We start from the raw sequence: 27,192 nt of genomic DNA on the forward strand, positions 1-27,192 counted from the left end.
TACTCTCACATCAATCTCGTTTTTAAAGCCACCGTACACACAGGAAGTCGCTCCACTCACGCCCAGCCCACGGCCCACAGAGGACGAGACACAGTGAAGCGAGCTGCTGTGTCGCTCATTCTTCCCTTCTTCTTTCTCTCCCCGGTGTCTGTCCACCCCCCTTTGTTTTGGCCATTTATTTAGTTGCTTCCAACAGTTAGCCGCCCTTCCCCTGTTGTCTCTTTGTTTTTTTTAAACCCACACCACCACCAGTCCACCATGTACCGCTATTTCGGGGAGCTGCTCACCCGCTCCGCGGGGAGCGCGGCGCTGGCCTCCGGCTGCGTGGAAGCCGCTCTGCCGGCGCTGTCCTCCGCCGCGTCTCGGGTGCGACACTACGGCTCCGCGGCGGCCGACCAGCCCGACGACCCCAACTTCTTCCGCATGGTGGAGGGCTTCTTCGACCGCGGCGCCAGCATCGTCGAGGACCAGCTGGTGGAGGACCTGCGCTTCGCTAACAAGGAGTCCTCCGAGCAGAAGAGGAAGCGCGTGAAGGGGATCCTGCGCATCATCAAGCCCTGCAACCACGTCCTGGCTGTCAACTTCCCCATCAGGAGGGACAACGGCGAGTGGGAGGTGATCGAGGCGTACCGCGCCCAGCACAGCCAGCACAGGACGCCCTGCAAGGGGGGTAAGGCACCGAGGAATCCCCCCTGTCACTGTGTGTGTGTGTGTGTGTGTGTGTGTGTGTGTGTGGGGGTCCACTTGAGTTTGACAGCTAGCATTAGCAGCCGCAGTAGCCCCACACTGTCACTGTCACTGAATCAGCTGCTGTTTTGGTGTTGCATTGTGTATTGTGTTGCTTGACGTGACGGACAGTAGTATAGCCTTTACCATTTTGTCTTCAGCAGTTGTTGTCAGTGGTGGTGCCACTGTCTTTACATGTCTTTAAAGAGTGTAATTTCTATGCATGACCTTCCAGTGCAACCTGTGGCTTTAAAGTTAGCTGTCAAGTAAAGTTGCAGGAGCCCCTCCTGTCATTGTGGGTGGTGTCAGTAGTGGACCCTTTTCGTGGCAATTAAGCTTTCTTGACATTAAATAATAGGGTCGGTCAACACCGGTGTGTTACCATTAAGTTCTATTTAGTGTGTCACCTAGGAGACAGTGATCCAACGTATAGTACACAATTGCGGCACCCTGACTCTGTTTACCTTTAAAAGGTACCATCCGTAACACCTGGATTTATTTACCCTGCTATTTCATGTCAAAAATAATCTGTTGAATGGTTGACACAGCCAGGGACAGACACAGGGACAGACCCAGGGACACAGGGACAGAACTAGGGACACAGGGACAGACACAGCCACACACACACACACACACACACACACACACACACACACACACACACACACACACACACACACACACACACACACACACAGCTGTCTATAGGAGTGGTCGCACCACTCAAAAAGCGTAGCAGGTGCTAAATGTGTGTGATGGATGCTGGTGGAGAAGTGGTTGTGGAGGAGGAAGCTAACCATAATGTGGGCATCAGGTGCACTTTAGTTGGTCCATCCTGTTTGCTGCATGATGTGACACACACAACATGTGATTCCTATTTATATGCAAGACCCCTCGCAGTCAGACCTACTGCTGATCCAGTCAAACCAGTCGAACAAAATAATGTATTTATGTGACATAAAATAATGACCGTGACAATAATGACAGATGTGTCTGAGAGACGTGCTGTGTCTTGTTCGTTTCGCTCCAGCAGCGGTTTGGTTAGCGTCGGGGGCGGTTGTAGAATGAATGACCTCGCTGGGTTCAAAGTTCAAGGTTCATTTGTGGGGAATCATGGGTAGTTTCTCTCTTGTTCAGCGGGAGGGAGAGGACATGACGTACGCCGTACAGTACAGTACGGCGAGGCTGTGGGTGAGAGGGGGACGAGCCATACGGGTGTGGAGTGGGAGGAATGAATGGAGGCATTCCTATTTGTCAGTGCGGTATGACAGGTGGGGGGAGGGTGCACCGTGCACAGGCAAGAGGAGGGGGGGGGAAGAAGTAGATATTCTGTTGAGGGAGAGCACGGGGCAGGGGTGGACTTGTCATTGAATCACCCGGTCGGAGGCCATGTTTGACTGAACATTGGCCCACTACTACTACTGTGAAATATGTCCATTGCACCTGTTCATCTATAGCCTACTGTAGCTAGTGATCTGGCTAGTGCAGACTTATTCTGGGCAGCTGTGTTTCTCCAACTGGGTAGTAGTAAGTAAAGTATAGAGTACAAATCCACGAGGGGGTAGCATTGATTGCCTACAGGGCAACCGTCCGTGGATTCGTCTACTATAGCAAGCAACTAGAGATGTCTAGTTCGATGACTTGCATATCGGTCCATACCGAGTGCCGATCCGAAACCAGTGTGTCATTTAGAAATGATCTATAGGACCGAGGTCCTATAGACTTTGGGACTTTGGGTTCCTAGAAAGGGGTTCCAAATGGACCCCCTACATGTCTGAGAAAGAATCTTGAAAGGGGAGGCTTTGGAGCTGTAATCAACTACCCTATGCATCAGGGATTCTTAAGTGTCATGCGAGTCAGTAGTAGCCTGGTTCAATCCATTTTGGGGCGGGAACCCCTTTAGGTGTTTTAAGCATTGTGTTATACTCTAGCTATTGAAAAATAGCAGATCTACAAGCTTGTAGTGCGGCACTCTGAGCCGCTCTACGAGCTTGTAGATCTGCTATTTTTGACAGATTGTGAAAATGTGGCACAAATCTTTGAACATATATTCTTTCAAGTGAACATTTTGAACTCAAATGTTTGCTTTGGCGAGTCCTTGGATCAACATATTTTCAGATGGGGGTCGGCGGCCAATTACATATTCTTGAGAGTCCTTGACATGAAAATGTTTCAGAACGACTGACATAGAAACATGGGACTTTCAGAAAACTCAGGATTTAGAAGACATTTCTTGAATCGTCCTCAGGATCTAAACAGTCAGTTTAAACCTCCACCTTGAAATCACATTTCATTCATTTCAGCAAAAGAGACTGAAATGAACGAAATGTGAGTGGTTGAACCATGCAGGCTAAGTCAATAGTATCAATCATCATCACTTATAGTGGTCATACAGTATATTGATAAAATAGGCCTATTTAGCAGGATAGGTTAACATTGATCATCATTCAAACTGAGGTGGTAACTCAGTTTACTACCGTACTACTACTGGTAATTTACCAGTACTATCTTGTTTGAGTGACTGTTGACCGACGGTCTATAAGCCAAAGCCAATGTAATACTCCTCTCAGGGCCAACTGTGGCATAACAGGGGAGTTACGGGGGGTCAAGAGCTGTTATTTTGCAGTGGGTTTAATCATTGATGCTGCCTGTAGACCCTTGATCAAGGTAAAGTGCAAAGGCTTACAGTACCACACACAATAACCGCTTGTGGTACTGTACATTTGGACCCTGGCACGTCATGGGTGTCTTTGACTCCTCAAAGCACATAATTGCAGGTTAACTTTCCTGCATCCTGTTAGTTTCACCCATGTGTTAAGCTGAGACACTTATGCTTACTTATTATCTAGTTGCTATGTATGTACAGGGGTTGACACTATTAAGGTCTCAGAGGCACTTGCCCGTTGGGCAGCCAAGTACAGGTCATGTTCTAGTTGCCCAAAGGTCTTGCCCACTTGCCACAAAAGTAAATAAATCATTATAAAATGACGGGTAACAATTTTAACGTTCAATTCAACATAAAAATGTCATACCTCAATTTGTATGCCAAATGGCTAGCCATGAACATGACTATCGGTTCACATTAATTCTGTCTGTAGCAACAGTGAAAACGTACAGCACATTATAGGTAACAGTGCTGAGTGCAGCACTTATTTTACATTCCACAGACCAGAGAGCTCTGGCCACGTTCAGGTGTTTAGACAGACATCTCATGTCCGTTGCGTTGTCCCCTCTCAAACAATTGAGCACTCGCAACCTGAAAGCAAACTCCACCTGCCCGGAAGTTTTATTTACCTGCCAGGAGCAGGTGGGCAACCTAGTGTATGTAGTTTTGAACCCATAATGTCAGTGTACTTACTTTGTTGACAGTCCTATGTACAGTATAGCTGTAGGCTGCTGTAGGCCGCGGCTTACAGAAGGTTTCCTTTCCTACAGCTTCGTTCATCTTAAATAGAATGAGCTGCAATGATTAGTTTGTCTTTGGTGGGGTCTGTGTGTGTGTTTGTGTGTGTGGGGGGCGCATGTTTGCTCATGTACTTCCCCTGGCATGTTGAAGCAGGGTGGGGCACCAACCCCACCTTGAAGAGCTGCCAAGTGCAGACAGGAAAATGAGTCAGAAGAACGGGTTTGAGTGGAGATTCCTTTCAGTGTCACGTGGCCTAAATGAATAGCTTGGACTTACATGAGGCCCCTTTTCCACACCACTAGATTAATTTCGGAGCAGTTCTTCTTTGGATAAGGATTAACCTTCGCACACCATTACAATCCAACTGCCTATAATGTAATTCCTTGATTAGTTGTGACATCACCGTTTATGAGCTGTTATATTGCAATGAATAGCAGAAATTAGACGATCTACTGTACATAGAAGCTCATGGTGAATCTCAATGAGTTGTGAGCTTGTAGATCTGCTATGTTTTGCTATGTGTTTTGATTATGTTGCCACAGTTGCCTATAATCACAATGCCCCCAAAGTTCATTTGCACACTATGTAAAACACATAGTAAAAATGTGAAACTCGAGAACTACGGTGTCAGTGACACAGCAGACATACATGCTGTATGTATACAGAAGAGTCTTGCAGTTGCAGTAGAGCAGAGTAGACGATTCACTGATGAAAATATGATTATAGGGAAGTGGTGTTTTCAGTGAAGGCCCTTGCAGGCAGTACATTAAACATTTGGGGGGAACAAGTCAGGGTGTATGCTGTTACTGTAGAAGATAAACACTGGCTGCTCTGACTCACAGGGCCTGCTTTTTTCCATCCTCTCCTCCCTCCTCTGACCACTGCAGCAGTGTTGCCAGGTTTTGCGAGAGAACTAAGCAACTAACGTCTATGAAAGCGAGCCCAAAATGAGCAACTATACAGGCCACATAAAGCACTACTTTAGCTGTATATGCATTGGACGCAGGGTCCGTGGACAAATACTAATTCGGGGGTCTTTGACATGAATTTAGTTTGAGGACCACTCGTTTTAAACAACATTTAAGCAACCCACAACTACCAATATGTACAAGCAACTTCACAGAAAAAGAAAGCCCAAAGTCGTTTATAATAATAATAATAATAATAATAATAAGCAGACCTGGCTGGCAGAGCCCAGGCTATGGGTGGGTCGTACTGTAGCGTGGTGGGTGCACCCTTGTTTACGTCCACAACACAACAACCCGCCTCGCATTACTGTGGAATGTGTTTACATACAGGCGGTAATATATGTGCTGCGCTTTGTTTCATGTGCTGCAGTGTCGTGGGGCGACCAGAGGATGATGGGCTTAATGAAGCAGATAGTTTGGTCAGGGAGGGTACTTTATGGGTACAGGCTCGTCTTTGTTCGACGGCCTCATGATGAGCATTTACTGAGTTAAAGTAGAAATTGCACTTTCTTCCTCTTGTTTTCCTTTCGGCTGTTTCCCTTCAGTGGTCCCCAGGCTCGCCACAGCCAATCATCTGCCTTTTAATATCTCACCCTGTCCTAATATTAGCACAATGCAGAAATACTCATTCACTTCAAGTGTATCAAAATATACTTGAAGCACCAAAAGTACTCACTACGCATAATGTCCCCATTTGACAGGTTTTCAAAGTGCATCTTTTGAAAGTAGCAGATCTACAAGCTCGGTCACAAGACTCACAACAGTGGGTTAATGTATGTTTCATAGTGATATAGTGATAATCAAAATTAATCTAAAAAGTAACTGGTAACCAAAGCTGTAAAATAAGTGTAGTTGAGTAAAAAAAGTACAATAATTGCTCCTGAGATGTAGTGGATTAGAAGTATAATAAAAGTATTGAAAAAATGGGAATAAACTCAAGTAAAGTAAAAGACGAAAAGTGCCTGTAAACACAGTACTTGAGTAAACACGCCACTGATCATGGGTTTTCAGTTCTCACTGCAGGCCTCTGACTCACATCAGAGGGAGAGGATGAGGGAAACATCAGGCTGCCTGTTTGTTAATGTGATGGGGGCGACTAACTGGCCTTCATCTATTCTACAGTTACAGTATACAGCGTCGCAGTCCCGCCCCCTTTGTTAATGTGATAACTGGGGGCGACTGACTGGCCTTCATCTATTCTACAGTTACAGTATAGAGCGTCACAATCCCGCCCCTCTACCAGGGCCCAGGAAATGATTCCCCGTTCATGTTCCTCATAGACTTTTCAAAAAGTATTTATTTTAAGACCTCGTACAAAGCCAACTCGAGTTGTGACAAATCATGACAACAAACACAATTTTAACACAAAGAATTAGAAAGAAGAAAAAAACGGCAGGTTACAACACTTTATTTGTTGTTTTTCTTCTTTATAATTGTTTATTTGGTCCAAAATATTGTGTTTATTGTCATGATTTGTCACGACTCCAGTTGGCTTTGGCCGCGGCGTAACCGTCTTTAAATAAATACTTTTTGAAATGTCTATGGGGAAAAATGCATTGGGAATAATTTCCTGGGCCTGGCGTCGTCATGACAGGGGTCAAGACTGCGGCGCTCTATAGAGCGCCGCAGTCCCACCCCCTTTCAGAAAAGCGAGTGGCCCAGGAATTCAAATTCGACCAAAAAATAAATAGTTAAATAAGGTCTGCTCACTGGCAAGTTAAGCTCCACTGTTTATTGCTTATTCAACGTTTTGATGCCATGATATCGACGCCTGCAGCTTACAGTCTGTGTTATATTTATCGCGTCTGTGATCTCAGACTCACAATGGAGGCGAAGCGACTGAAGTAACGACAAAACAAAAGAGTAGGTGGGCACTGAATGATGTCATTGTCCTGCGGCTGAGAGATGATGTCACACCGCAGTGTGTGACATCATCAAGTGGGCGAGGTTTTCATCAATCTCTGCTTCCTTCCTCGTCTCCTTGGCAACGTCTCATAGAGCTGCTTCTTCTAATGAAATACACACTCGCTCACGGCTCGCGCACGCCGCACGCCGCACACACAGCTTCTGTCTCTCTATAACATCATGCTGCAGTCTCCTCTGTGTGTGTGCCTCAGATGCCCTTGGGGTTTCTCTGTGTAAGCCAACACTGGGTGAACTATATTTGGTTGCCCCACACACACACACACACACACACACACACACACACACACACACACACACACACACACATTCTAGCCATGCCAATGGCTACACAGACGAAGACCTGAGTGCCGAAAACACGTCTGTTGGGTTTGACTACTGCTGCGGAATCCTACATCATTATTAAACAAGGCTCCTAAAGGCTATTACTGAGAGTGCAGATTTGGACAATATGCAGACCGCAGCCATCTTACTTTATAAGTTATATACTCATATACATAGCTAAATGGCAGTAGCAATAGTTCAGCACAGGCTAACATAGATTTGTTCTATTTTTTTTAGAAAGATAATTTCTTTCTCCCAATGTTAAAAAGACGTCTTTTCTTTGGCCCTGATGGCTATTTGTTAAAATAAGTCAATTTACAATTTACAATTTAGGCATTTAGCAGACGCTCTTAACCCTCTAGCACCCAGAGTTGCTTTTTAGCTACAATTTTATTTTAATTAATTACTAAATTATTATTATTTTTTTCTGTTCTTTTTTCACCTAAATGTCATCAGTGATGTTCATTGCAATGCCAATTCAATGCCATTAGTCATGATATTTGCATATAAATACCCCCCACAGAGGCTGAAATTCACACAAATAAAAAATGTTTGGACTCTGTGCAATTTTGAACATTTTTTTACCTAAAACTTTTGACCTTTACCCTAATAAAAGTAGGTAAAATAATTGTAATATATGTTTTTTTGTGATCATTAGAATGTCTAGAACATGTTTTATTCATTATTGTGAAAGATATCCCCCAAATGTAAATTATTAATTTATTATATTATTATATAATTATTATACATTTTTTTTAACATCTTTTTTAGTGTCAGTGCTAGTAGTACAAAGTAGTAGTAAGGTTGAAATCTATTTTTTGCAAGTAGAAATTAATGCGGGTGTTAGAGGGTTAATCCAGAGCGATTTACAGTCAAAAACGTATTTGGCCTAGAATGAGATTTATTAATGGCAAGGTGCTAACAAGGTGCAACTTCCCATAGACAGCCCATTCATCCAAACAGAAAAGTCCTCTCTGATTGTATTACACAACGTCAAACTTGCCGACATTGCAGCTGTACGAAAAGCTTGAATTATTGTCTTTCTAGTTTCTATTCTCAAAGTGTTTGCAGTTTGAAAGCTCATAGCGCGGCACCGAGTGCAGCGCTACGAGCTTGTAGAAAAATCAAGAAAATGTGGCGCAAATCTTTGAATATATGCTTTCACAGCGAATGTTTTTAACTGTCTTTGCTTCGGGGAGGTCCCTGGAACAACATATTTTCAGATGGGGGTCGGAGGCCAAATACATATAATTCTGGGGGTCCTTGACACGAAATAGTTTGAGAACCACTGCTATAGAAACATAGGTTTTTCCAGAAATGTTTCAGATTTAGAAGACCTTTTTGTATAGAATGGTCTCTGAGGTTGTGTCAAAGAGGTTAGTGCTCAGGTTGGATTATGTGTGAGGCGGTGGGATTGGCTCATTGTCTCTCCGCCCCCCCTTAACGGCTGTTGACTGTGTTGACCGTGAGTGACTTCCTGAAGCAATTCAGCCTCTGACCTGTTAAGTGCAGCCCTGCTCGTCCGTTCTGTGCGGCGCTGAGCTGAAGAGCAGAACATTTTATGGCCCAATCCCCTGATCTTTAAACTGGACTCAATCTGCTGTGAAACGCTGCTTTTTTTATCTTGCCTATTGATCTGCTTGGAGTGGTAGAGTGCGGTAGAACAGTTTGCTCTATGGCCTAAAAGGGTCCACTCGTTGCAGACAGTCCAGCCTGATTAAATGGCTGAATGGGCCGGGAGCTGGTGTTGCAAAATAGCAATAACATTTTTTATTTCCAGTGTTGCAAGATTCAACCACTTCTCCAATATATGAACACACTAGTCTCTGTTTTATGGCTCATGAGTTATATTAATGATTAAATGATAATCATTATTAATTAATCAATGATGAGGTAGGCAGGAGATATTTTCATTTGTATTTTTCTATACTCTGAAAGACTACCTTTAAAAAAAATGTTTGTGACAGTATAGAAGAAATATAAATACTTGGTGTTTGGTCAGCTATTTTGGGGTGGCGGGTCGTTTTTTTTTCTCCGTTTGGGATTATTATTAATTATATTTTGTAAATAATATAATAATAAAAAAGGACCCATACAAATGTTTCCCCCGACCCACTGTTAGGGAATCAGTGATCTAGTGGGGGTGGATTGGATTACGATATGATATGTATATTTTCCCCGTCGTGGACTGACCTGACGTGTGTTGTTTTCCCAGGTATCCGGTACAGTAACGACGTGTCTGTAGATGAGGTGAAAGCCCTGGCGTCGTTGATGACCTACAAATGTGCCGTTGTTGGTAAGTACAGTTTTAGGCTACCAGAGCGTTATCATTTACTGTATCTCAGTGGTTTTCAAACATCAACCGATTCCTAAGCCAATAATTTGATGACCGGCGGAGACTCAATGAGTCACCTAATGAGTAGCCTTGGAGACTGCACTCAGTGCACTGCAGGCGTTTTGGTTTCAAAGGAGAAAAAAAAAAACGCCTGGGCGAGACATGCATGAGAACTGGCATACGTTGCATTTTCGCTAACCAATACGAGTGCAGCAGCGGGGCCAAATGTCCAGTCCAGAAATGTCCAGCCCGGTCCAAATGTCAGCACCTCGGCAGTCGAGGTGGACAGGTGGGATTTGGTTTTAATTGGCCTAAAATATTGTCTATATGCATACATTCATGAATCCACTTGCTGACTGGCTGTCAGTATTGAGCAATTGTAACCCTCCCATTAAAACTCCTTCAGCGCCACCTGGTGGTCACCAGTTTAGGCTCTGAGTGCCAATTCTCCCATTATAAAGAAAGAAAGAATTTGTAATTCTATTATGCATGTAATGTGCATGTCATCACCTGTTCACCAGATTAGAGGAATTTTCTAAATATGGAAAATTAATAGGCAATTCGACGTCTTGACGTTTTTGGCTACTAAACACATCATATGGCAGGCAAAAATGTCAAACTTTCCTTTTGCTTTAAGTAGCATGTGACATTTCATGATTCTGAATCTATTCCAAGCATTAGTTTTGCACAGAATGCACTCCTTTGGCTAAAAACAGCCATAGCCACTTGCCCAAAATGTGCTGACCTCATCACAGTTGTGCTGACCTCATCACATTTGTGCTGACCTCATCACATTTGTCTTGATGTCTATGGCCGTTTTTTGTGTTTTTTTGTGCAAAACGAATGCTTGGAATTGATTCAGAATCATTAAAACCCCCTAGTTTGACATGTCACATTTGCCTGCCATAGGATGTTAATGGGAGGGTCACAAGAATACCGACAGCCGGTCAGCAAGTGGATTCATGAATGTATAGACAATATTTTAGGCCAATAAAAAAGACTATATATACCAAATGTCCCACTTTAAACAAAAGAATCCTGTCGGCTGCCGGACTATAATGAGCTATCCTGCTGACCGATGAGACGGCATCAAATTATTGGCTTAGGAATTCGACACAACAAAGCAATGTCCAATGAAATCAAGGCTTCTTGGGGTGTGTAATTGAAATTGAAAACAAGTAACTGTATATGTTTGTGTGTGCGTGTGATCCTAATCCCATGTCTTCCCCACTGCATTCCCCCCTCCCCCCCAGATGTGCCGTTCGGAGGCGCCAAAGCCGGAGTCAAGATCAATCCCAGGAATTACTCCGTAAGTCTTACCACATCAGCCTCTCTCCCTCCCCCACATACACAAACACAGTACACGACACGCACACTCACACACGCCACAGGCAAGACCAGACGCACACAAACACGCATACAATTCCATGTCATTCTGTTTCCTTGAATTGTTGACCTAGAAAAGATGTTTTCACGTAACGTACACTGAGTGGTGGAAAAAGTACAAAAATATTTTACTTAAGTAAAATACTGATTCTCTACTTGAAAATTACTTAAGTAAAAGTACAAAGTGCCCATTAAGAAAGTTACTTAAGTAAAAGTATAAAAGTACCTCAAATAAAATGTACTTAAGTACAAAAATTTACCCGGCGTAAAATGTACTTAAGTATAAAAGTAAAAATTACAAAGTACAAGTACAAAGTACAAAATACAAAATTATTTTCAAAATGAATACAAAGAAATGAATTTCCAAAATTGTCATCCTGTCAAAAGTGGCTTTATTCCAAAAAATACTGAAAATACAGAACCCCCAACAGCATACATCGTGTTGGGAAAGTTCTTTTTTTTTAGGAACTATAGTTCAGTTCACAGTTCAACATTTTTTAAATGAACTAGTTCCGTTCATAGTTCATCATTCCAAATTTTGAAAAATGAACTATTATAGTTCTTTTTCGTTATTTTTTTGCTTTAATTTTTATATATTTTTTACATTTTACAAAAATTGCTCTTTTGCAATGTGAAATGCCACCGAATTATTTTTCCTTCTCTATATGGGCTTTTGCATGCTTTTATTGTGAAGGCAAAAGTTTCTGAACGTTCTCAGAGCCTGCATCTCCGCATGCTGGGGTTGGCTGATCTACAAGCTCACAACGTGTCCGGACGCGACGAGTTGTGAGCTTGTATATCAGCTATTTTCAGCACGGAACACTTTGTACGGCGAAGAATAAATTAGGCTTCACTGTGGAAGAGAGATGTCTTTTGTTGGCCGTTCGTGGCGATATTATGGACACGTACCTCCTCGAAGCGATAATAACCAACTAAGCTATTGGAAGCTATTTTTCGTGGCACATTATGTGTGTACAACAACAAGTTCCCTCAGTGTTTGTGTTAGGAGTTGGGACAGTGTCTGCTGTCTGTCAGCGTGCATGATCATCATGCAGTAGCTAGATGCGCGCTCCAGTGACGGCTGAGAAAGATTAGTTAATTTGTGTCGGATAGGGACTTATTGGTTGGTTTTCCGCTAAATATTAAGGCATGTTTAATGCATCCATGTTGAATGCGTGTGACAAAACAACACAGTGTGTGCGTCTTGCCGTCTTCAAAGCAGGCCAGGCAGCAGAACACAACTCCGCCCCCTATTATCTGAGAGTGGAGCAGCCCTGTTCAATTCTCAACTGCGCATTCCTCCAGTAAGACAAATATAAGATTTTATTATTTAATTTGTAGCGAGTAACGAGGTGTCCGATTTTAAATATAGCGCATTAAAAGTACGATTTTTTCCTTGTAAATGTAACGAAGTAAAAGTAAAAATACAGCAAAAGAAAAGTAGTCAATAAAAGTACAAATTCTCCAAACTTGTACTTAAGTACAGTAACGAAGTAATTGTACTTCGTTATTTTCCACCACTGCGTACACAGTGTAGAAATCGGCTAGCCGGTGGGTTCCCCCTGCCCTGGTGCATGCTCGCTACACAGAGAGACATGTCCAACCTCTGGTGGGTGTCCCCTGGTCCATGCACACTACACACAGAGAGACATGTCCAACCTCTGGCGGGTTCCCCCTGGTCCATGCACACTACACACAGAGACATGTCCAACCTCTGGCGGGTTTCCCCTGGTCCATGCACACTACACACAGAGAGACATGTCCAACCTCTGGCGGGTGTCCCCTGGTCCATGCACACTACACACAGAGACATGTCCAACCTCTGGCGGGTGTCCCCTGGTCCATGCACACTACACACAGAGACATGTCCAACCTCTGGCGGGTGTCCCCTGGTGCATGCACACTACACACAGAGACATGTCCAACCTCTGGCGGGTGTCCCCTGGTGCATGCACACTACACACAGAGACATGTCCAACCTCTGGCGGGTGTCCCCTGGTGCATGCACACTACACACAGAGACATGTCCAACCTCTGGGTCCCCCCTGCAATGGGCCCTGCATGCACACTACACACAGAGAGACATGTCCAACCTCTGGCGGGTGTCCCCTGGTCCATGCACACTACACACAGAGAGACATGTCCAACCTCTGGCCTCTGGTCCAACCTACCGTTTTATATTCTTACTGTACAATTTACATGATTTTTACAAACGTTCACGACGGGAACCTCTTTTGGGGGTTCTTGTTGCTATGTACAGTATATTAGCAATATAATTTTTTTGTAATTTTGTTCAGTATTTAGAAGGCGTTTATTTATTTATTTTCCGGCCTCAGTCCTAAATGGGTTAACTATTATTAATTTGTATTCCTAGATCAGCAGATCTACAACTCCCAGCGTAGTGCCAGCGTATAGAAAATCCTCGATGCGCCACAAAAGGCCCTTTATTTGTCTTGGTCATTTAAGTGACCGATTCTTCTCGATTGGTTGATCCAGCAGAGTGTTCATCAACGACGTGTATCATTGACTGTGTTTGCAGGACAATGAGCTGGAGAAAATCACAAGGAGGTTCACTATCGAGCTGGCCAAGAAGGGATTCATTGGTGAGTATACGCACTACACTACACTACACTACACTACACACACACACACACGCACGAGCTTGCATAATTTGCCCACCCCATACATACAGTCCATACAGCCAGTCTGCTCTCCTTGGGACTGTATGTGGGTTAATGGCTGCATTGTGTTCAACCCAAACACAGACGGAAAGAGAGAGCCCTGCCAGGCTGCCTGTGAGCATGGCGGACTGGACGCCACAATGGTGCTTGTTTATAGACGGCTCTGCATGCGGAGGAAGCCACCGGCATTCTCTCCATGCCACTATTTATAGACCCTGCTGGAGCAACAGCAGTCCCCACTTTGCACACTTGACTTCCTTAACCCATTCTGACCTGAGATCAGATTCATACGAGGTTTCCACTGGACACACACTGGTCTGATGAACCCATTCTGACCTGAGATCAGATTCTAAAAATGTCAGTCGTTCTTCGAATTTTTCAAAAATAGCAGACCTACAAGCTCGTATCGCGCCACTCGGTGGCGCGATATGAGCTTGTAGATCTGCTATTTTTCAATAGCTAAAGCATAACATGATGCCAACACCAAAATGGGTGCCCGGTCAGAATGGGTTAACCACTCTGTGTGTGTGTGTGTGTGTGTGTGTGTGTGCGTGCATCCCCATTGAGACATTCACTAAGTTCCCTGTCTCTGTCGGTCCTCAAAACCGTGTGTATTTATTTATGACACAAGGGGTCACGGACCCTGGAATTTACACTACAACCCCCCGCGGTCACTCACGTGAACAACAAAGTTCCGTTCTGTTTGTTGCTGACTTGTACACACAGTAAAGACCTCCACACAGTGGTCACTAATGGATATAATCGAGTAATGTTTTTTGAAAATTCAGTTATTCATTATTGAATTATTAAATTGTTGAAAATATAGTAACAGTGGCTGACACTAAACGGTTGCGTGACTGCCCGCAAGTAAATTAAACGCTCGGGCAAAGAGGAGTTGGCTTTCCGGTTGCCCAGCGGGCAAGTGCAGTCCGTCTTCATTAATTAAATAATAGGCTGTTTATGAAGAACGATGCTACCTTTTTGACATCTAGCAGTTGCACTTATTCTGTTTTTGTTTCTTTTCAAAAGTGACTCAGCTCGGCAGTTATCGAGTGAGTTTAACATGAATTAGTTCCGCGAGCGCAAGTTTTACCTAACATTTTATAGTTTTACCTATCATTTATAAGTAGAACTTGACCTGTACTTGCCCGACGGGCGAGTGCCTCAGAGACTTTAGTGTATTTTATTTTATGAGTATGGATTTAGGGCCTTTTAGAGTATGGACTATGACTGCCAGATTATTGTTCTAATCTGCTTCTTGACTGCGCATGTAGATGCAGCCGACTTGCAGCTGTTTTACTCCCATGTTGCCATGTCTACCAGGCACAAAACTCCATGTATACTGGACATGGATGGATTATGTACAGTACATAGATAGACCTACAGTATTATGTGACAATACAGTCTAAGCCAAGGGGTTAAGAAAAAGTAAATACTGGTCTCTATACTCTCTATACTGCCTCCCCCTGGCCAGCCGGGGCGCCTGATGGAGGGGAAAGGAACTGGTTGGAATAACGTGTTCCTTCCACGCGCTACGTCCAACCCTGTCAGGTGAACAGGGAGGAGTGTAGCAACCAGGATTAGATTACCGGTAGCTAATTGACATTAGGAATGGGTGAAAAAAATGGGTTACAAAAATCTTGGGATAAAAATAAAAGTATATCAGACGGATTAAAAATATTAAAAACCTCTCAAGCTTTGTTTCATCTTTTTTGTAAAACATGTGTATGTGTGTGAATTCCATCAGTAAAAATGTCAATCTGTGTGGAGTTTGCATGTTCTCCCCGTGTCCCTCCCCTGGCCAGCCGGGGCGCCTGATGGAGGGGAAAGGAACTGGTTGGAATAATGTGTTCCTTCCACGCGCTACGTCCAACCAGGGAAACTCCCCCCTGTCAGGTGTAAAGGAGCAACTTGGACACTCAATCATGAAGGAAGCATGAGTTCAAGTCCGTTGCTCTCCCCTTGTCCCCCATATATGGGGACTAGGTTGGCGGAGGGTGTGTAGAGCCCAGGATCACATTAGATGATTGACACAGGGGTGAAAAATGGGTTACAAAATCGTGGGATAAAAAATATATATATAATAATAAAAAAGTCAATCAGTCAATCAATCGTCTAGTCTCTTCCACTCTGTCATTTATTATGTGACATAAATCGGCTACATGGCACTGACCTGGCTGTGCGTGACAAGAACGTGTGCTCCTCCACCACAGCTGGCCCAAAATAAGCCTCCTTCTTTCTCCTCTCCTCCTCCCTCCTTCCCTCTCCACCAGGACCCGGCATCGACGTGCCTGCACCTGACATGAGCACAGGAGAGAGGGAGATGTCCTGGATCGCTGACACATACGCCAACACCATCGCACACACAGTGAGACAACAACAACACACACACACACACACACACACAGGATTGTATTTCTCGACTATCTTATTCTTTTCGCTTCTCCGTCTGGCTTCATTCTGTTGGAGACGGATTTCCAAACATCTCTGATTACGTAGGCAAGTCAGGAAAGTGACTTGAATATTACATTGGAAGCCCACTGGTCCCACACCGACACCCACAGACCAATCAGAAGCCTGCCCTGCTCCGTCCCTTGGAAATAAATAGCATGTTTTCCAGACTGAGAATCGAATTGAGAAAAAAAATCACTCGGCTGAATGAAGCGATTCAGTCTGGATTCCAGGCTAGAAAATGATATCTTCTTCTGTCAGCTTAGGGTTGTGATGACGACATTGTCAAGTGTGATGGTCTATTCCTATCTGTAAATCCACCCATCCAGCAATCTATACCACCAGCTCACAATGTATTCTTGCTGCTATTTGTCAGGACCCTATCAGTTAATCACATTTAAAGTCAAAGTCAAATGGGGCTTATTTGATCACATCCAGGGCAATATTGATTCAGTGAAAAGTGTGTGTGCGTGTGCGCGCAGACTGCATGGACATAGATTATTAGAGCAGCGATTCTCAACCTGTGGGCAAGTGGGCATTCAATTAATTGTCAAAATGTCTATGTCTGTAGTCATACTAATGAATATTAACTTACAGTATACTACGTTAGTTCTATTGGTCCAAGCCTGAACATAACTGATAATACACACACACACTCTGAAAATGTCATGAGTTATTGAGTTATAATTGTACTTCCGGGTGCTTCAAAACGCCACTGAGCAACTTTTATTGAAATGAATAGCGGGGGTGAAGGGGGGGCTGCTAACACTCCGTTTCGGTCTCTATCCCTTTATTACTCTATGGTCTTTACGCAAACGTTTTGGTATCTTGAATCACGCTTTGCCTTCAATTAACCCATTCTGACCTGAGATCAGATTCATACGAGGTTTCCACTGTGGACACACACTGGTCTGATGAACCCATTCTGACCTGAGATCAGATTCTAAAAATGTCAGTCGTTCTTTAGATTTTTCAAAAATAGCAGACCTACAAGCTCGTAGCGCGCCACTCGGTGGCGCGCTATGAGCTTGTAGATCTGCTATTTTTCAATAGCTAAAGCATAGCATGATGCCGACACCAAAAGGGGTTCCCGTTCAGAATGGGTTAAGTCCACGAGAGTTGTGTAATCTCTGCTTCTGCTTGAATTCTCTCTCTCTCTCTCTCTCTCTCTCTCTCTCTCTCTCTGTGTGTGTAGGACATCAACGCCCATGCGTGTGTGACGGGGAAGCCCATCAGCCAGGGCGGCATCCACGGTCGCATCTCCGCCACGGGTCGCGGAGTGTTCCACGGCATCGAGAACTTCATCAACGAGGCTTCGTACATGGCCATGGTGGGCCTGAACCCCGGCTTCCAGGACAAGACCTTCGTCATCCAGGTACGCACGCACGCACGCACGCACATCACATCTTGATGACATCATCCAGATGTGATTCACCATGTTAATGATTTTTTTCAGACCTACAGTTCTAGGAAACACAGAATGGGGGGACTTTTTATTATTATTTCCACACAACAGCTCTAAGGTATATCAATGTAGCCTCACGTTGCGATACTAATATACCACTGCGCTGGGCTACGTGTGCTCGGGGCATATGCATATAGCAATAGGGGCGGGTGAAGTGTGGCTGCGCCAGGCTAATATTAATGACATAGTAGAATGTTGAAAATGAGTGCAAAATGTGAGTACTTTTCCCCACCACTCCTCACACTGACACGCCCACTGCCGGATTGAAGTCTTCATTCTTATAGCGAGCAAAGTACTTTAATGTGACGCATCAGGGGACGTTCTGTCACAATCCCAACAGATCTGGTTCACACCGCCCACCCACCCCCCCCCCCACCCCTTGAGGTCACTCCAGACCGTACATTAAACTGTACATTATGTTCTAATCTCAGCAGACTGCTCCTTCTGCTCCGTCTCCCGTCGGTCTGCAGACCAACGTCTCTCTCTCTCTCTCTCTGACGTCCCGTCATCACAGTCATACGCTTCTAGTTTTATGACTTTCTTTTATTACAATTGATTCATTCTGGTGTTCTTTTGTACTGTATCTCATCTCACTTAGGGGTTAGTGAGAGCTTCTCTTCTCTTCTCTTCTCTTCTCTTCTCTTCTCTTCTCTTCTCTTCTCTTCTCTTCTCTTCTCTTCTCTTCTCTTCTCTCTCTCTCTCTCTCTCTCTCTCTCTCTCTGACGTCCCGTCATCACAGTCATACGCTTCTAGTTTTATGACTTTCTTTTATTAAAATTGATTCATTCTGCTGTTCTGTACTGTATCTCATCTCAGTTAGGGGTTAGTGAGAGCTTTTCTTTTCTTCTTTCTTTCTGCTTTCTGTCCAGCAGTTTCTTTGTGTGTGTTACTTTACTCTGTGCTCTGTACAGGCCGCTGTAACAGAGGTGCTTGTCCAAAAAACACAATATGTTCTACTTGACTCAGCAAGTTCATGACATCTAAAAGGAAATAAACCTGCCCCTTTCCTGTGTCAGAGAGATAGGAGATAGAGAGAGAGAGAGAGAGAGAGACACGCACGCACACATGTGCACATGCACAGTGCACACATGTTTCCTTGCCCTTAGAATTGGCCTGGACCTCTTTCTCGGAAGACCATCTCTAATTATTAATTATTGCTGCACACAGGCGTTTATTGTAGAGGGAGAATAGCACAGTCTATTCTGTAAAGGGCTAAGGGACTAGATGGATCCTAGATCAATGGAGACAGATGGGAGGTCCTCACAAGTATAGTAGTAGCATTCCTTGCATGTGTTGGTTTATTATGTTGTGGTGTGATTAGTGGGGGGGGTGGGTAGGATCAGTGCTATATGTAATGACTTACGTTGGCCACAGGATGGCACCAGAGTGCCACTCTTTATTTAGTATCAGCCTGGTATCAACATTTAATCAGCTGCAGATGTCATAACTTGTACTGGCCACACGATGGCACCAGAGCACCCCCATTGTGTTCAACACTCATTTGCCAGGACCCTCTGTGGACACCAAGGGAGAGTGGGCACTGGGCAGCTCCATTGAAATAGGCCAGTGGTTCCCAAAGTGGGGTCCAGGGGTCCTTGAGGGAGTTCCAGGGGGGTCCCCAGCTAAATGATAGTTTAGGAACCAAATGGGTCCGAGAGTGTACAAACGGAACCAAATCGACCAGTTTGTTCACTCACGAGCTAAATTAACATTGACTTTGCAATAATACATTGGGGGTCTGCAGGCTAATGAGTATAATTTTGGGGGTCCTTGACATGAAAAGGTTTGGGAACCACTCATGTAATAAAGTATCCCTGATTTGAACATGCACGGTACATCATTGTCAGATTGTAAATGCTCTTCGCTGAACACGTGGTCACGATGCTAATGCTAATAAAAAAAACCCTCTCCCTCCACCCGTTCTCCCCCCTCTCCCCCCACGCAGGGCTTCGGTAATGTGGGTCTCCATTCCATGAGGTACCTGCACAGGAACGGGGCCAAGTGTGTCGGCGTGGGCGAGATCGACGGCAACATCTACAACGCCGAGGGCATCGACCCCAAGCAGCTGGAGGACTACAAACTGGTACGCCCTCTCTCTCTCTCTTAACCCATTCTGACCTGAGATCAGATTCATACGAGGTTTCCACTGGGACACACACTGGTCTGATTAACCCATTCTGACCTGAGATCAGATTCTAAAAATGTCAGTCGTTCTTCGATTTTTCAAAAAATAGCAGACCTACAAGCTCGTAGCGCGCCACTCGGTGGCGCGCTATGAGCTTGTAGATCTGCTATTTTTCAATTGCTAAAGCATAACATGATGCTAACACAAAAATGGGTTCCCGCCCAGAATGGGTTAACCTCTCTCGTCTGTCTTTCTCATCCCTCCTCTCTTTTTTTTTTCTTTGCACATCTACTGTTGTTTGTGTTGTTAAATGTGTGCGTCTGTCTGTGTGCGCGTGCAGCAACACGGGACCATTGTGGGCTTCCCCGGGGCCAAGCCGTACGAAGGCAGCATCCTGGAGGCTGACTGCCACATCCTGATCCCCGCCGCCGGAGAGAAGCAGCTGAGAGCTGACAACGCTCCCAGGGTCAAGGCCAAGGTAACCCTGTCCGTCCCCCACACCTGACGGCCAAAATAACCACACACGCATTGCTCCTTATAAGGCCTACTCATACAGATTTAAGTGATAACGTGACCACGGTGGTTAGTAAAAAACCAGAGAGATGTGGTTGGGGGTTGAGCGGGCGAGTCGCTTACCACCGCAGCTTGACGTCATGTTGTTGACATGCTAGTATTGCGTAGCCAGACAACTATTCCACGATCTCCGATTGCCATATAGGGTCTAGAACTACACCTACACGAAATCCGAGTAATCCGTTTGGTCATTTCCGTTCACAAAATTATGTTTTAAAAATATCTTTACATTTTATTTTTTAATATCCATTTCTGCTAAGCAGCAAGCTATGTATAGATGCTTTGATGATTTTTATTTACAGTATATTAGGATAAATGTACACTTCCGCTTTATCGCTTATTCATGGTAGAGCTTCCGTTGCTCCAGACTGTGTGACGGAAGCGTTTGAACATTGCGGGAACAGGCAACAGTCTGGCAACGCGAGACTATTGACATGGCAAATTGATAATTAGAAAGAGTTGCATCAATGAGGGGTCAGAAATGGCCACAGTCAATCGAACTAATCAATTTGTAAATCAATAAATGTTTTTTCTTTAGGGGAATATAATTTTAAACGTGCCGTTTGTTCCAGATCGTTGCTGAAGGTGCCAACGGTCCCACTACTCCAAGCGCAGACAAGATCTTCCTGGAGAACAACGTCATGGTCATCCCTGTAAGAGCGCGCACGCACGCACGCACGCACGCACGCACGCACGCACGCACGCACGCACGCACGCACGCACACACACACACACACACACGCACGCACACGCACACGCACACACTGACTGTGTGTGTGTTCCCATCCAGGACATGTACCTGAACGCCGGTGGTGTCACAGTGTCTTACTTTGAGTGGCTGAAGAACCTCAACCACGTCAGCTACGGAAGACTGACCTTCAAGTATGAGAGAGATTCCAACTACCACCTCCTCAGTGAGTATGGGGGGGTCGGCGGAAAATTATATCTTTTTTGGGGGGGGGGGGGGGGGGGGTCCTTGACATGAAAATGTTTGAGAACGACTGACACAGAAACATGGGTTAAGTACTTCTTTCCCCACCACTGTAACTTTCACAGGTACAGTCCACAGGTAGATCCACAAGGAAGTATAAGTCAATCCGTGGCCAGCACAATCCGTAGAGCACAGGTCCAATCCACATGGTACGCAGGTCCATGAGGAGGTCCGAGTCAAAGTTCCAAGGCCAGCCTGCTTAACAGGCGGTGGTCACACCTTTGGTTCAGCCGTCTAATGGTACCCCGGGATGGAGGCTGTTCATAAAAGCTGGTGGTCAATAGTGTCACCTTGGATGTCTTTGGGGGCTGGATGGGCACAGAGCACAGTGGTGGACATTTTGAAGTCGGCATGCGTGCGTGGACAGCTCTTTGTGTGTCTTCGTAGCGTGCGTGGACAGCTCTTTGTGTGTCTTCGTAGCGGACAGCTCTTTGTGTGTCTTCGTAGCGGACAGCTCTTCCGTTGCCACATAAACCTGCCTTTCTCTTCTCTTTTCTTTTCTCACTCTCTCTGACTCGTCTCTGTCTCGTCTCTCTTCCAGTGTCTGTACAGGAGAGTTTGGAGAGGAAGTTTGGCAAGCAGGGAGGACCCATTCCTGTTGTCCCGACCGCTGACTTCCAGGCCAGAGTTGCTGTGAGTAGCACGCCACGCACGCACGCACACCACACACGCACGCACGCCACGCACTAAGGCATCAACTAGTCGACTAGTAAATCCACTAGTCGACCTTGTTGGTACTAGTTGACTAGTTGATAAAAAAGTTAAATTTGTCTATTTTTCATTCTTTTCCCGATTTTGTAGGCCTCAAGATCAGGTAGATTATAGTTATAGTCAACAATGTACACCGTTTTTAAATGTAGAAGTATTTTAACTTTATTTATTTATTTCAACTAGTAAAAATGACTAGAAGTGAATGCCCTAGCGCAGGTGTTCCCAAACTCTTCTGGACCAGGTACCCCTTTTGGGGTAGATATTTTTCCAGGTACCCCCTCATCCTCGCAACACGGATAACAATATATTTACAACCACAAGCAGTGTTTCCTGCAGGAAAAAGCTTTGGCATGGTGCTGGGCACAGGCCGCAATTTTGATTAATTAATTAATTTTATTCATTAATTAATAAGATTAATACATTAAGATTCATTTGTATTATTGCTCTTGTATTGCTATTGGAGACACTGGGGGGGGCACTGGGGGACACTGGGCAGGCACTGAGGAGGCACTGGGGAGACACTGGGGAGGCACTCAGGGGCACACTGGGGAGGCACTGGGAAGGCACTCGGGGGGGGCACACTGGGGAGGCATTGGGGAGGCACTCAGGGGGACACTGGGGAGGCACTCGGGGGGACACAGTCTAAATGTATACGTCTAAATGTAGACGTCTAAATGTAGACGTCTAAATGTGTACGTCTAAATGTAGACGTCTAAATGTGTACGTCTTCTCTTATGGGGGTCCCTGGCATATCTTTTCAAATGGGGGTCCACGGGCTAAGTAGTGTCAATTTGGGGGTCCTTGACATGAAAAAGTTTGGGAACCACTGCTTTAAACACTTTAGCACTTTATGAACATGAACAAAATAGATGAGTCCCCCCTGGAACTCCCTCAGGTACCCCTGGGGGTCCCCGGACCCCACTTTGGGAACCACTGCCCTAGCGCACGCACACAAACATGAATACCAGTTTCACCTTTCTTTTAGAAACTTTGCATGTGACTGATAGTTAACCTGATCATCTGCCACAAATTGTCCCGGGAACTCCACTCACCCATAAACCGGTTAAGACCACCACCATTATTTGCACATTCATTTTGAGATGCGTAATTGCATATCAGTGATGTAAATAGGTTTTCAATGTAATGAGTCCCAGGACCCCAGGGGTGGTCTTTTAGATAGATCCCAAGGAATACCAACAAAGTCGCCCTTTTTACGAACTCGCGCCGGGCGTACAGCCGGCGGAACTGCTCAGCATGGTATTCCTAAAGTATCCCGAGTAAATGATGCTTAAACGGTTGAACCTAACCTTAACCCATTCTGACCGGGAACCCATTTTGGTGTCAGCATCATGTTATGCTTTAGCTATTGAAAAATAGCAGATCTACAAGCTCATAGCGCGCCACCGAGTGGCGCGCTACGAGCTTGTAGGTCTGCTATTTTTTTGTAAATCGAAGAACGACTGACATTTTTAGAATCTGATCTCAGGTCAGAATGGGTTAATCAGACCAGTGTGTGTCCAGTGGAAACCTCGTATGAATCTGATCTCAGGTCAGAATGGGTTAACCTCAGTAAAACGGTGCCAAAACCTAACCATACTCCTCCACATAACCCCAGTAAAACTATGCCTATAACCTTATTCTCAGTAAAACGGTGCCAAAACCTAACCATACTCCTCCACATAACCCCAGTAAAACTATGCCTATAACCTTATTCTCAGTAAAACAAACATAAAGAACACAAGAACCGCTGCACCGAGCGGTCGGCGTGAGGTCGGCGGGAAAGAAAACGAGGGTGAGATGGATTCTGGGCTACGGTACCGGTACTTCAACGACGTTAGAGTACAGTACTGAGTACAGTATTGGCATCCCAGGATTAGTGAGTCTAAGGATGCAGGATGCAGGCTATTTGCATCACTGCATAATATGCTCACACGCAAAACAATGCATACTGTACAGACAGACACACAGACAGGAGTCCCATCTTGTCTTGCATGTATCTCCTCTCTCTCTCAGCGTTTCCTTTTGTACCTCTACCTCTCTACACTTGTGTGTGTGTGAAATGAATGATAATAGAGTATAGTAGAGTAAATGGAGTATAAACATGCAACATGAACATTACAATATTTCATTTTCTCCTATCCTATCCTATCCTATCCAGGGTGCTTCTGAAAAGGACATCGTCCACTCCGGACTGGCCTACACCATGGAGAGGTCTGCCAGGGTAAGTACCGCATGCGTGTGCAAAGCAAATGGATGAGAGGCAGAACCCAGCCCTGGCCTTGGGTCACTCACACAGCTTTTTTTACTGTGTGCGCTTTGCTGGAAGACAATTGGTCATTATATTATTACGTTCTTGTTCTTATTCTTTATATTATTATAATAAGATGATGAATAGCAGAGTGTTTTTCAGGTGCCATTCTAATCCTATGAAATAATTGAAAGGCATCTGGAAAAACACCCTGTTAGGATAGTATTACTTGACTTTGTTTGCACATTTTGACATTTTCTCATTAAACACAAGGATCCGTTAACCATTTAAAGGGATAGTTCACCCCGAAAATGCTTTCACCTCCCCCTATCGATCACTCACCCCATGGAGCCTTGTATTCATGGAGATAGTTTTTGTCGCATTTCTAAAGCAATGATTTCACCGGCAGACTATAGACTATAATGAATTGCATTTTTATAGCGCTTTTCCAAGTGCTCAAAGCTCTTTACAATGGTTCATTCATTCATACATTGGGAGGTGAAGCGGCGAACAGTCGACGCCAGCGTCCTCACTTCCCACCCCCAATCCAACCCTTGATGCTGAGTGTCAAGCAGGGAGGCACTGGGTCCCATTATTTAGAGTCTAAAGTTTGGTATGACCCGGCCGGGGATCGAACCCCGACCTCCCAGTCTCAGGGCGGACACTCTAACCACAAGGCCACTGAGCTTCGAGTCTCTGCTGGTCATCAGATTATTGGCAATTATTACAAAACTACAAGGAGATGTGGGCGCATTCCCTAAAAGACTACAAAAAAAGAGATGTGCACCCGTTCCCTAAAAGACTACAAAAAAGGAGATGTGCACGCGTTCCTTAAAAGACTACAAAAATGGAGATGTGAAAGCATTCCCGGGTTTCAGAGATAAAGTAACTGGTCTTATGGGGAAAGTAACATGGCTGTGGCAGCCGCTCTAAATGGTAAGCTCTCTCCTCTCTCTTCCCCCCATTTCAAGCAAATCATGCGCACAGCCACCAAATACAACCTTGGCCTGGACCTGCGAACGGCCGCCTATGTCAACGCCATCGAGAAGGTCTTCAAGGTGTACAACGAGGCCGGGCTTACCTTCACATAAACAGCCAGTCGACGACCGTTTGCGTTCACCCCCACCCCCCCCCCCCCAATACCCCCATACCCCCCCAAACAAAAATCCCCACCAATGCTTCCTCCTGTGCCTGTGCCCTTGCCGTTATCAGTCCCAATCAGAACATATCGCTGTTTACATTAGAGACTCCCACACTTGCGCTTTGGCTCAATGCCTGCTCACACCCATGCACACATACATAACATAACATAATGCACACACTGGGGACGTTCTGCAGCTAGCCTGGTATTTGTTCTGTAACCCTGTGTTCTCTCTGCTGTTGCCATATGAGTTTCTCTGTATTGAAGTGTTGTTGCTCAGGTCTGGGGTCTGTCTGACCAGGTGCAGAGAGCTACGTGATCAGGCAAACTGAAAGACCTCTGCCCCCCCCCCCCCCATGGAGTATAGTGAAGTCTTGACGTAAAAAGCCATGCCCCCCCCCCCCCCCCCCCCCCCCCTTTCAAAAAAAGACAAAAAATTAATTAGTTCAGGCTTTTTACTCGTTATGTTTATCGAACATAAACTGACTCCGGAAGCTTGAAGTACAAGCACGCATATACAAATGACATACTATATCAAATATAAGTAAATATCATAAACGATAGTGCCCCCCCTATTTTTTTTTTTTTTGGAACATGGTTCCAAAGTTATATATTTTTAAAATGTCAATGTTGATTTTTGATTATTTCTTTTTCCTTTAAGACTCACGAGGGATGGTTCTGACATCAGACTTTGGGTCCTATAACCAGCCCGTCCAGCTTCCCCCAAAAACCCAACCCCATCAGCACTGAAGATGCCTTAGCTCCCCTCTAGAAGCTATAAAGGCCCAGTTGACTCTACCTAAAAAAATAAAACTCAAATGGGAATTAGATATAGAAGGAGTCAAAGTTAGTATTCATTTTAAATGTATTACTCTTGTCTTGTCTCACCCATTGAGGTTAACGGTTTGTGGGCGATGTTGCTCTGGTTCAGGCGTCCATATTTGAGCTTGTATATCCACGCCCAAACCCCTTTGCATTCTGGTGAGAACATTATTGGGCAAAGTGGCCTAAACGAAAATGACTATTTTCAGCGAAGGTATTTAACGTAGAGCGAAAACGGAAAAGACGCTAATATATATATATATATATATATATATATATATATATATATATATATATATATAGCCCTGACTGAGGGACTCAGTTTGGGGGTTTTCGTGGTGAAGTCTCTTTACGGTTCAGGCTTCAGATTTGAGGTCAACTTTTACCTGTACCCTCGTGCTCTGGCTCCATCTCACCCAAAGCCCCCCCCCCCCCCCCCCCCGCCAACCTCTCTTAACCCCCCCCCCCCCCCCCCCCCCAAACATCCTACAGCCCCTCTGTCCCAGAGAGAGGGGAAACACTGTGACTGCCGTCCTTTTGTGTTTGTTATGCCGCCCCGAGTACTCCCGTGGAAATAGCTTTGGAAGGGGTGGTGGGTGGGGGGGGGGGGATTTGTATTGCCTTTTTGTTTTTTTGTTGTTGTTGAAACCAATAAAAACCTGCAACAATATTATGCCAAAGCAGCTGTTGTGAATATATATATTTGTCATATTAATAATGAGAGTATTCATTTGTCCTAGACTAGAGGGATATGTCTTGAATACTTGAAATTGGTTACTTGAAGATTTTAATACTATTTTTCCACCACTGTCTAGTCACTATAGTGTCTATAGCCCATATCGTACGGCATACTATAGCGCGCCGTTTTTCATCATTTTTTGAAGATTTGAAAAAAAATGATCGAAATGACAAAAAC

The 27,192-nt window shown here is 44.8% G+C and overlaps 1 protein-coding gene across 1 annotated transcript; it reads left to right on the top strand.

The window, feature by feature from the left end:
* Nucleotides 1-26,923, top strand: glud1b (glutamate dehydrogenase 1b). The gene is made up of 13 exons (XM_080789032.1): nucleotides 1-670; nucleotides 9,563-9,643; nucleotides 10,936-10,991; nucleotides 13,608-13,671; nucleotides 16,023-16,117; nucleotides 17,396-17,575; nucleotides 19,611-19,748; nucleotides 20,131-20,268; nucleotides 20,936-21,016; nucleotides 21,154-21,277; nucleotides 21,896-21,987; nucleotides 24,224-24,286; nucleotides 25,285-26,923. The coding sequence occupies exons 1-13, from the start codon at nucleotides 259-261 to the stop codon at nucleotides 25,402-25,404; spliced, it is 1,644 nt and encodes a 547-aa protein (XP_080645158.1). The 5' UTR covers nucleotides 1-258; the 3' UTR covers nucleotides 25,405-26,923.
* The last annotated feature ends 269 nt before the right edge of the window (nucleotides 26,924-27,192 follow it).

Source organism: Protomyctophum bolini, assembly GCF_963924005.1.
Source record: "Protomyctophum bolini genome assembly, chromosome: 18".
In the NCBI taxonomy this organism is placed as follows: Eukaryota; Metazoa; Chordata; class Actinopteri; order Myctophiformes; family Myctophidae; genus Protomyctophum; species Protomyctophum bolini.

Excerpts from the sequence above, each read along its gene's own strand:
- glud1b (XM_080789032.1), top strand. The coding sequence starts at position 259 with ATGTACCGCTATTTCGGGGAGCTGCTCACCCGCTCCGCGGGGAGCGCG. Across the intron at positions 9,644-10,935 it reads CTACAAATGTGCCGTTGTTG|ATGTGCCGTTCGGAGGCGCC; the intron begins GTAAGTACAGTT and ends CCTCCCCCCCAG. Across the intron at positions 13,672-16,022 it reads GGCCAAGAAGGGATTCATTG|GACCCGGCATCGACGTGCCT; the intron begins GTGAGTATACGC and ends CCTCTCCACCAG.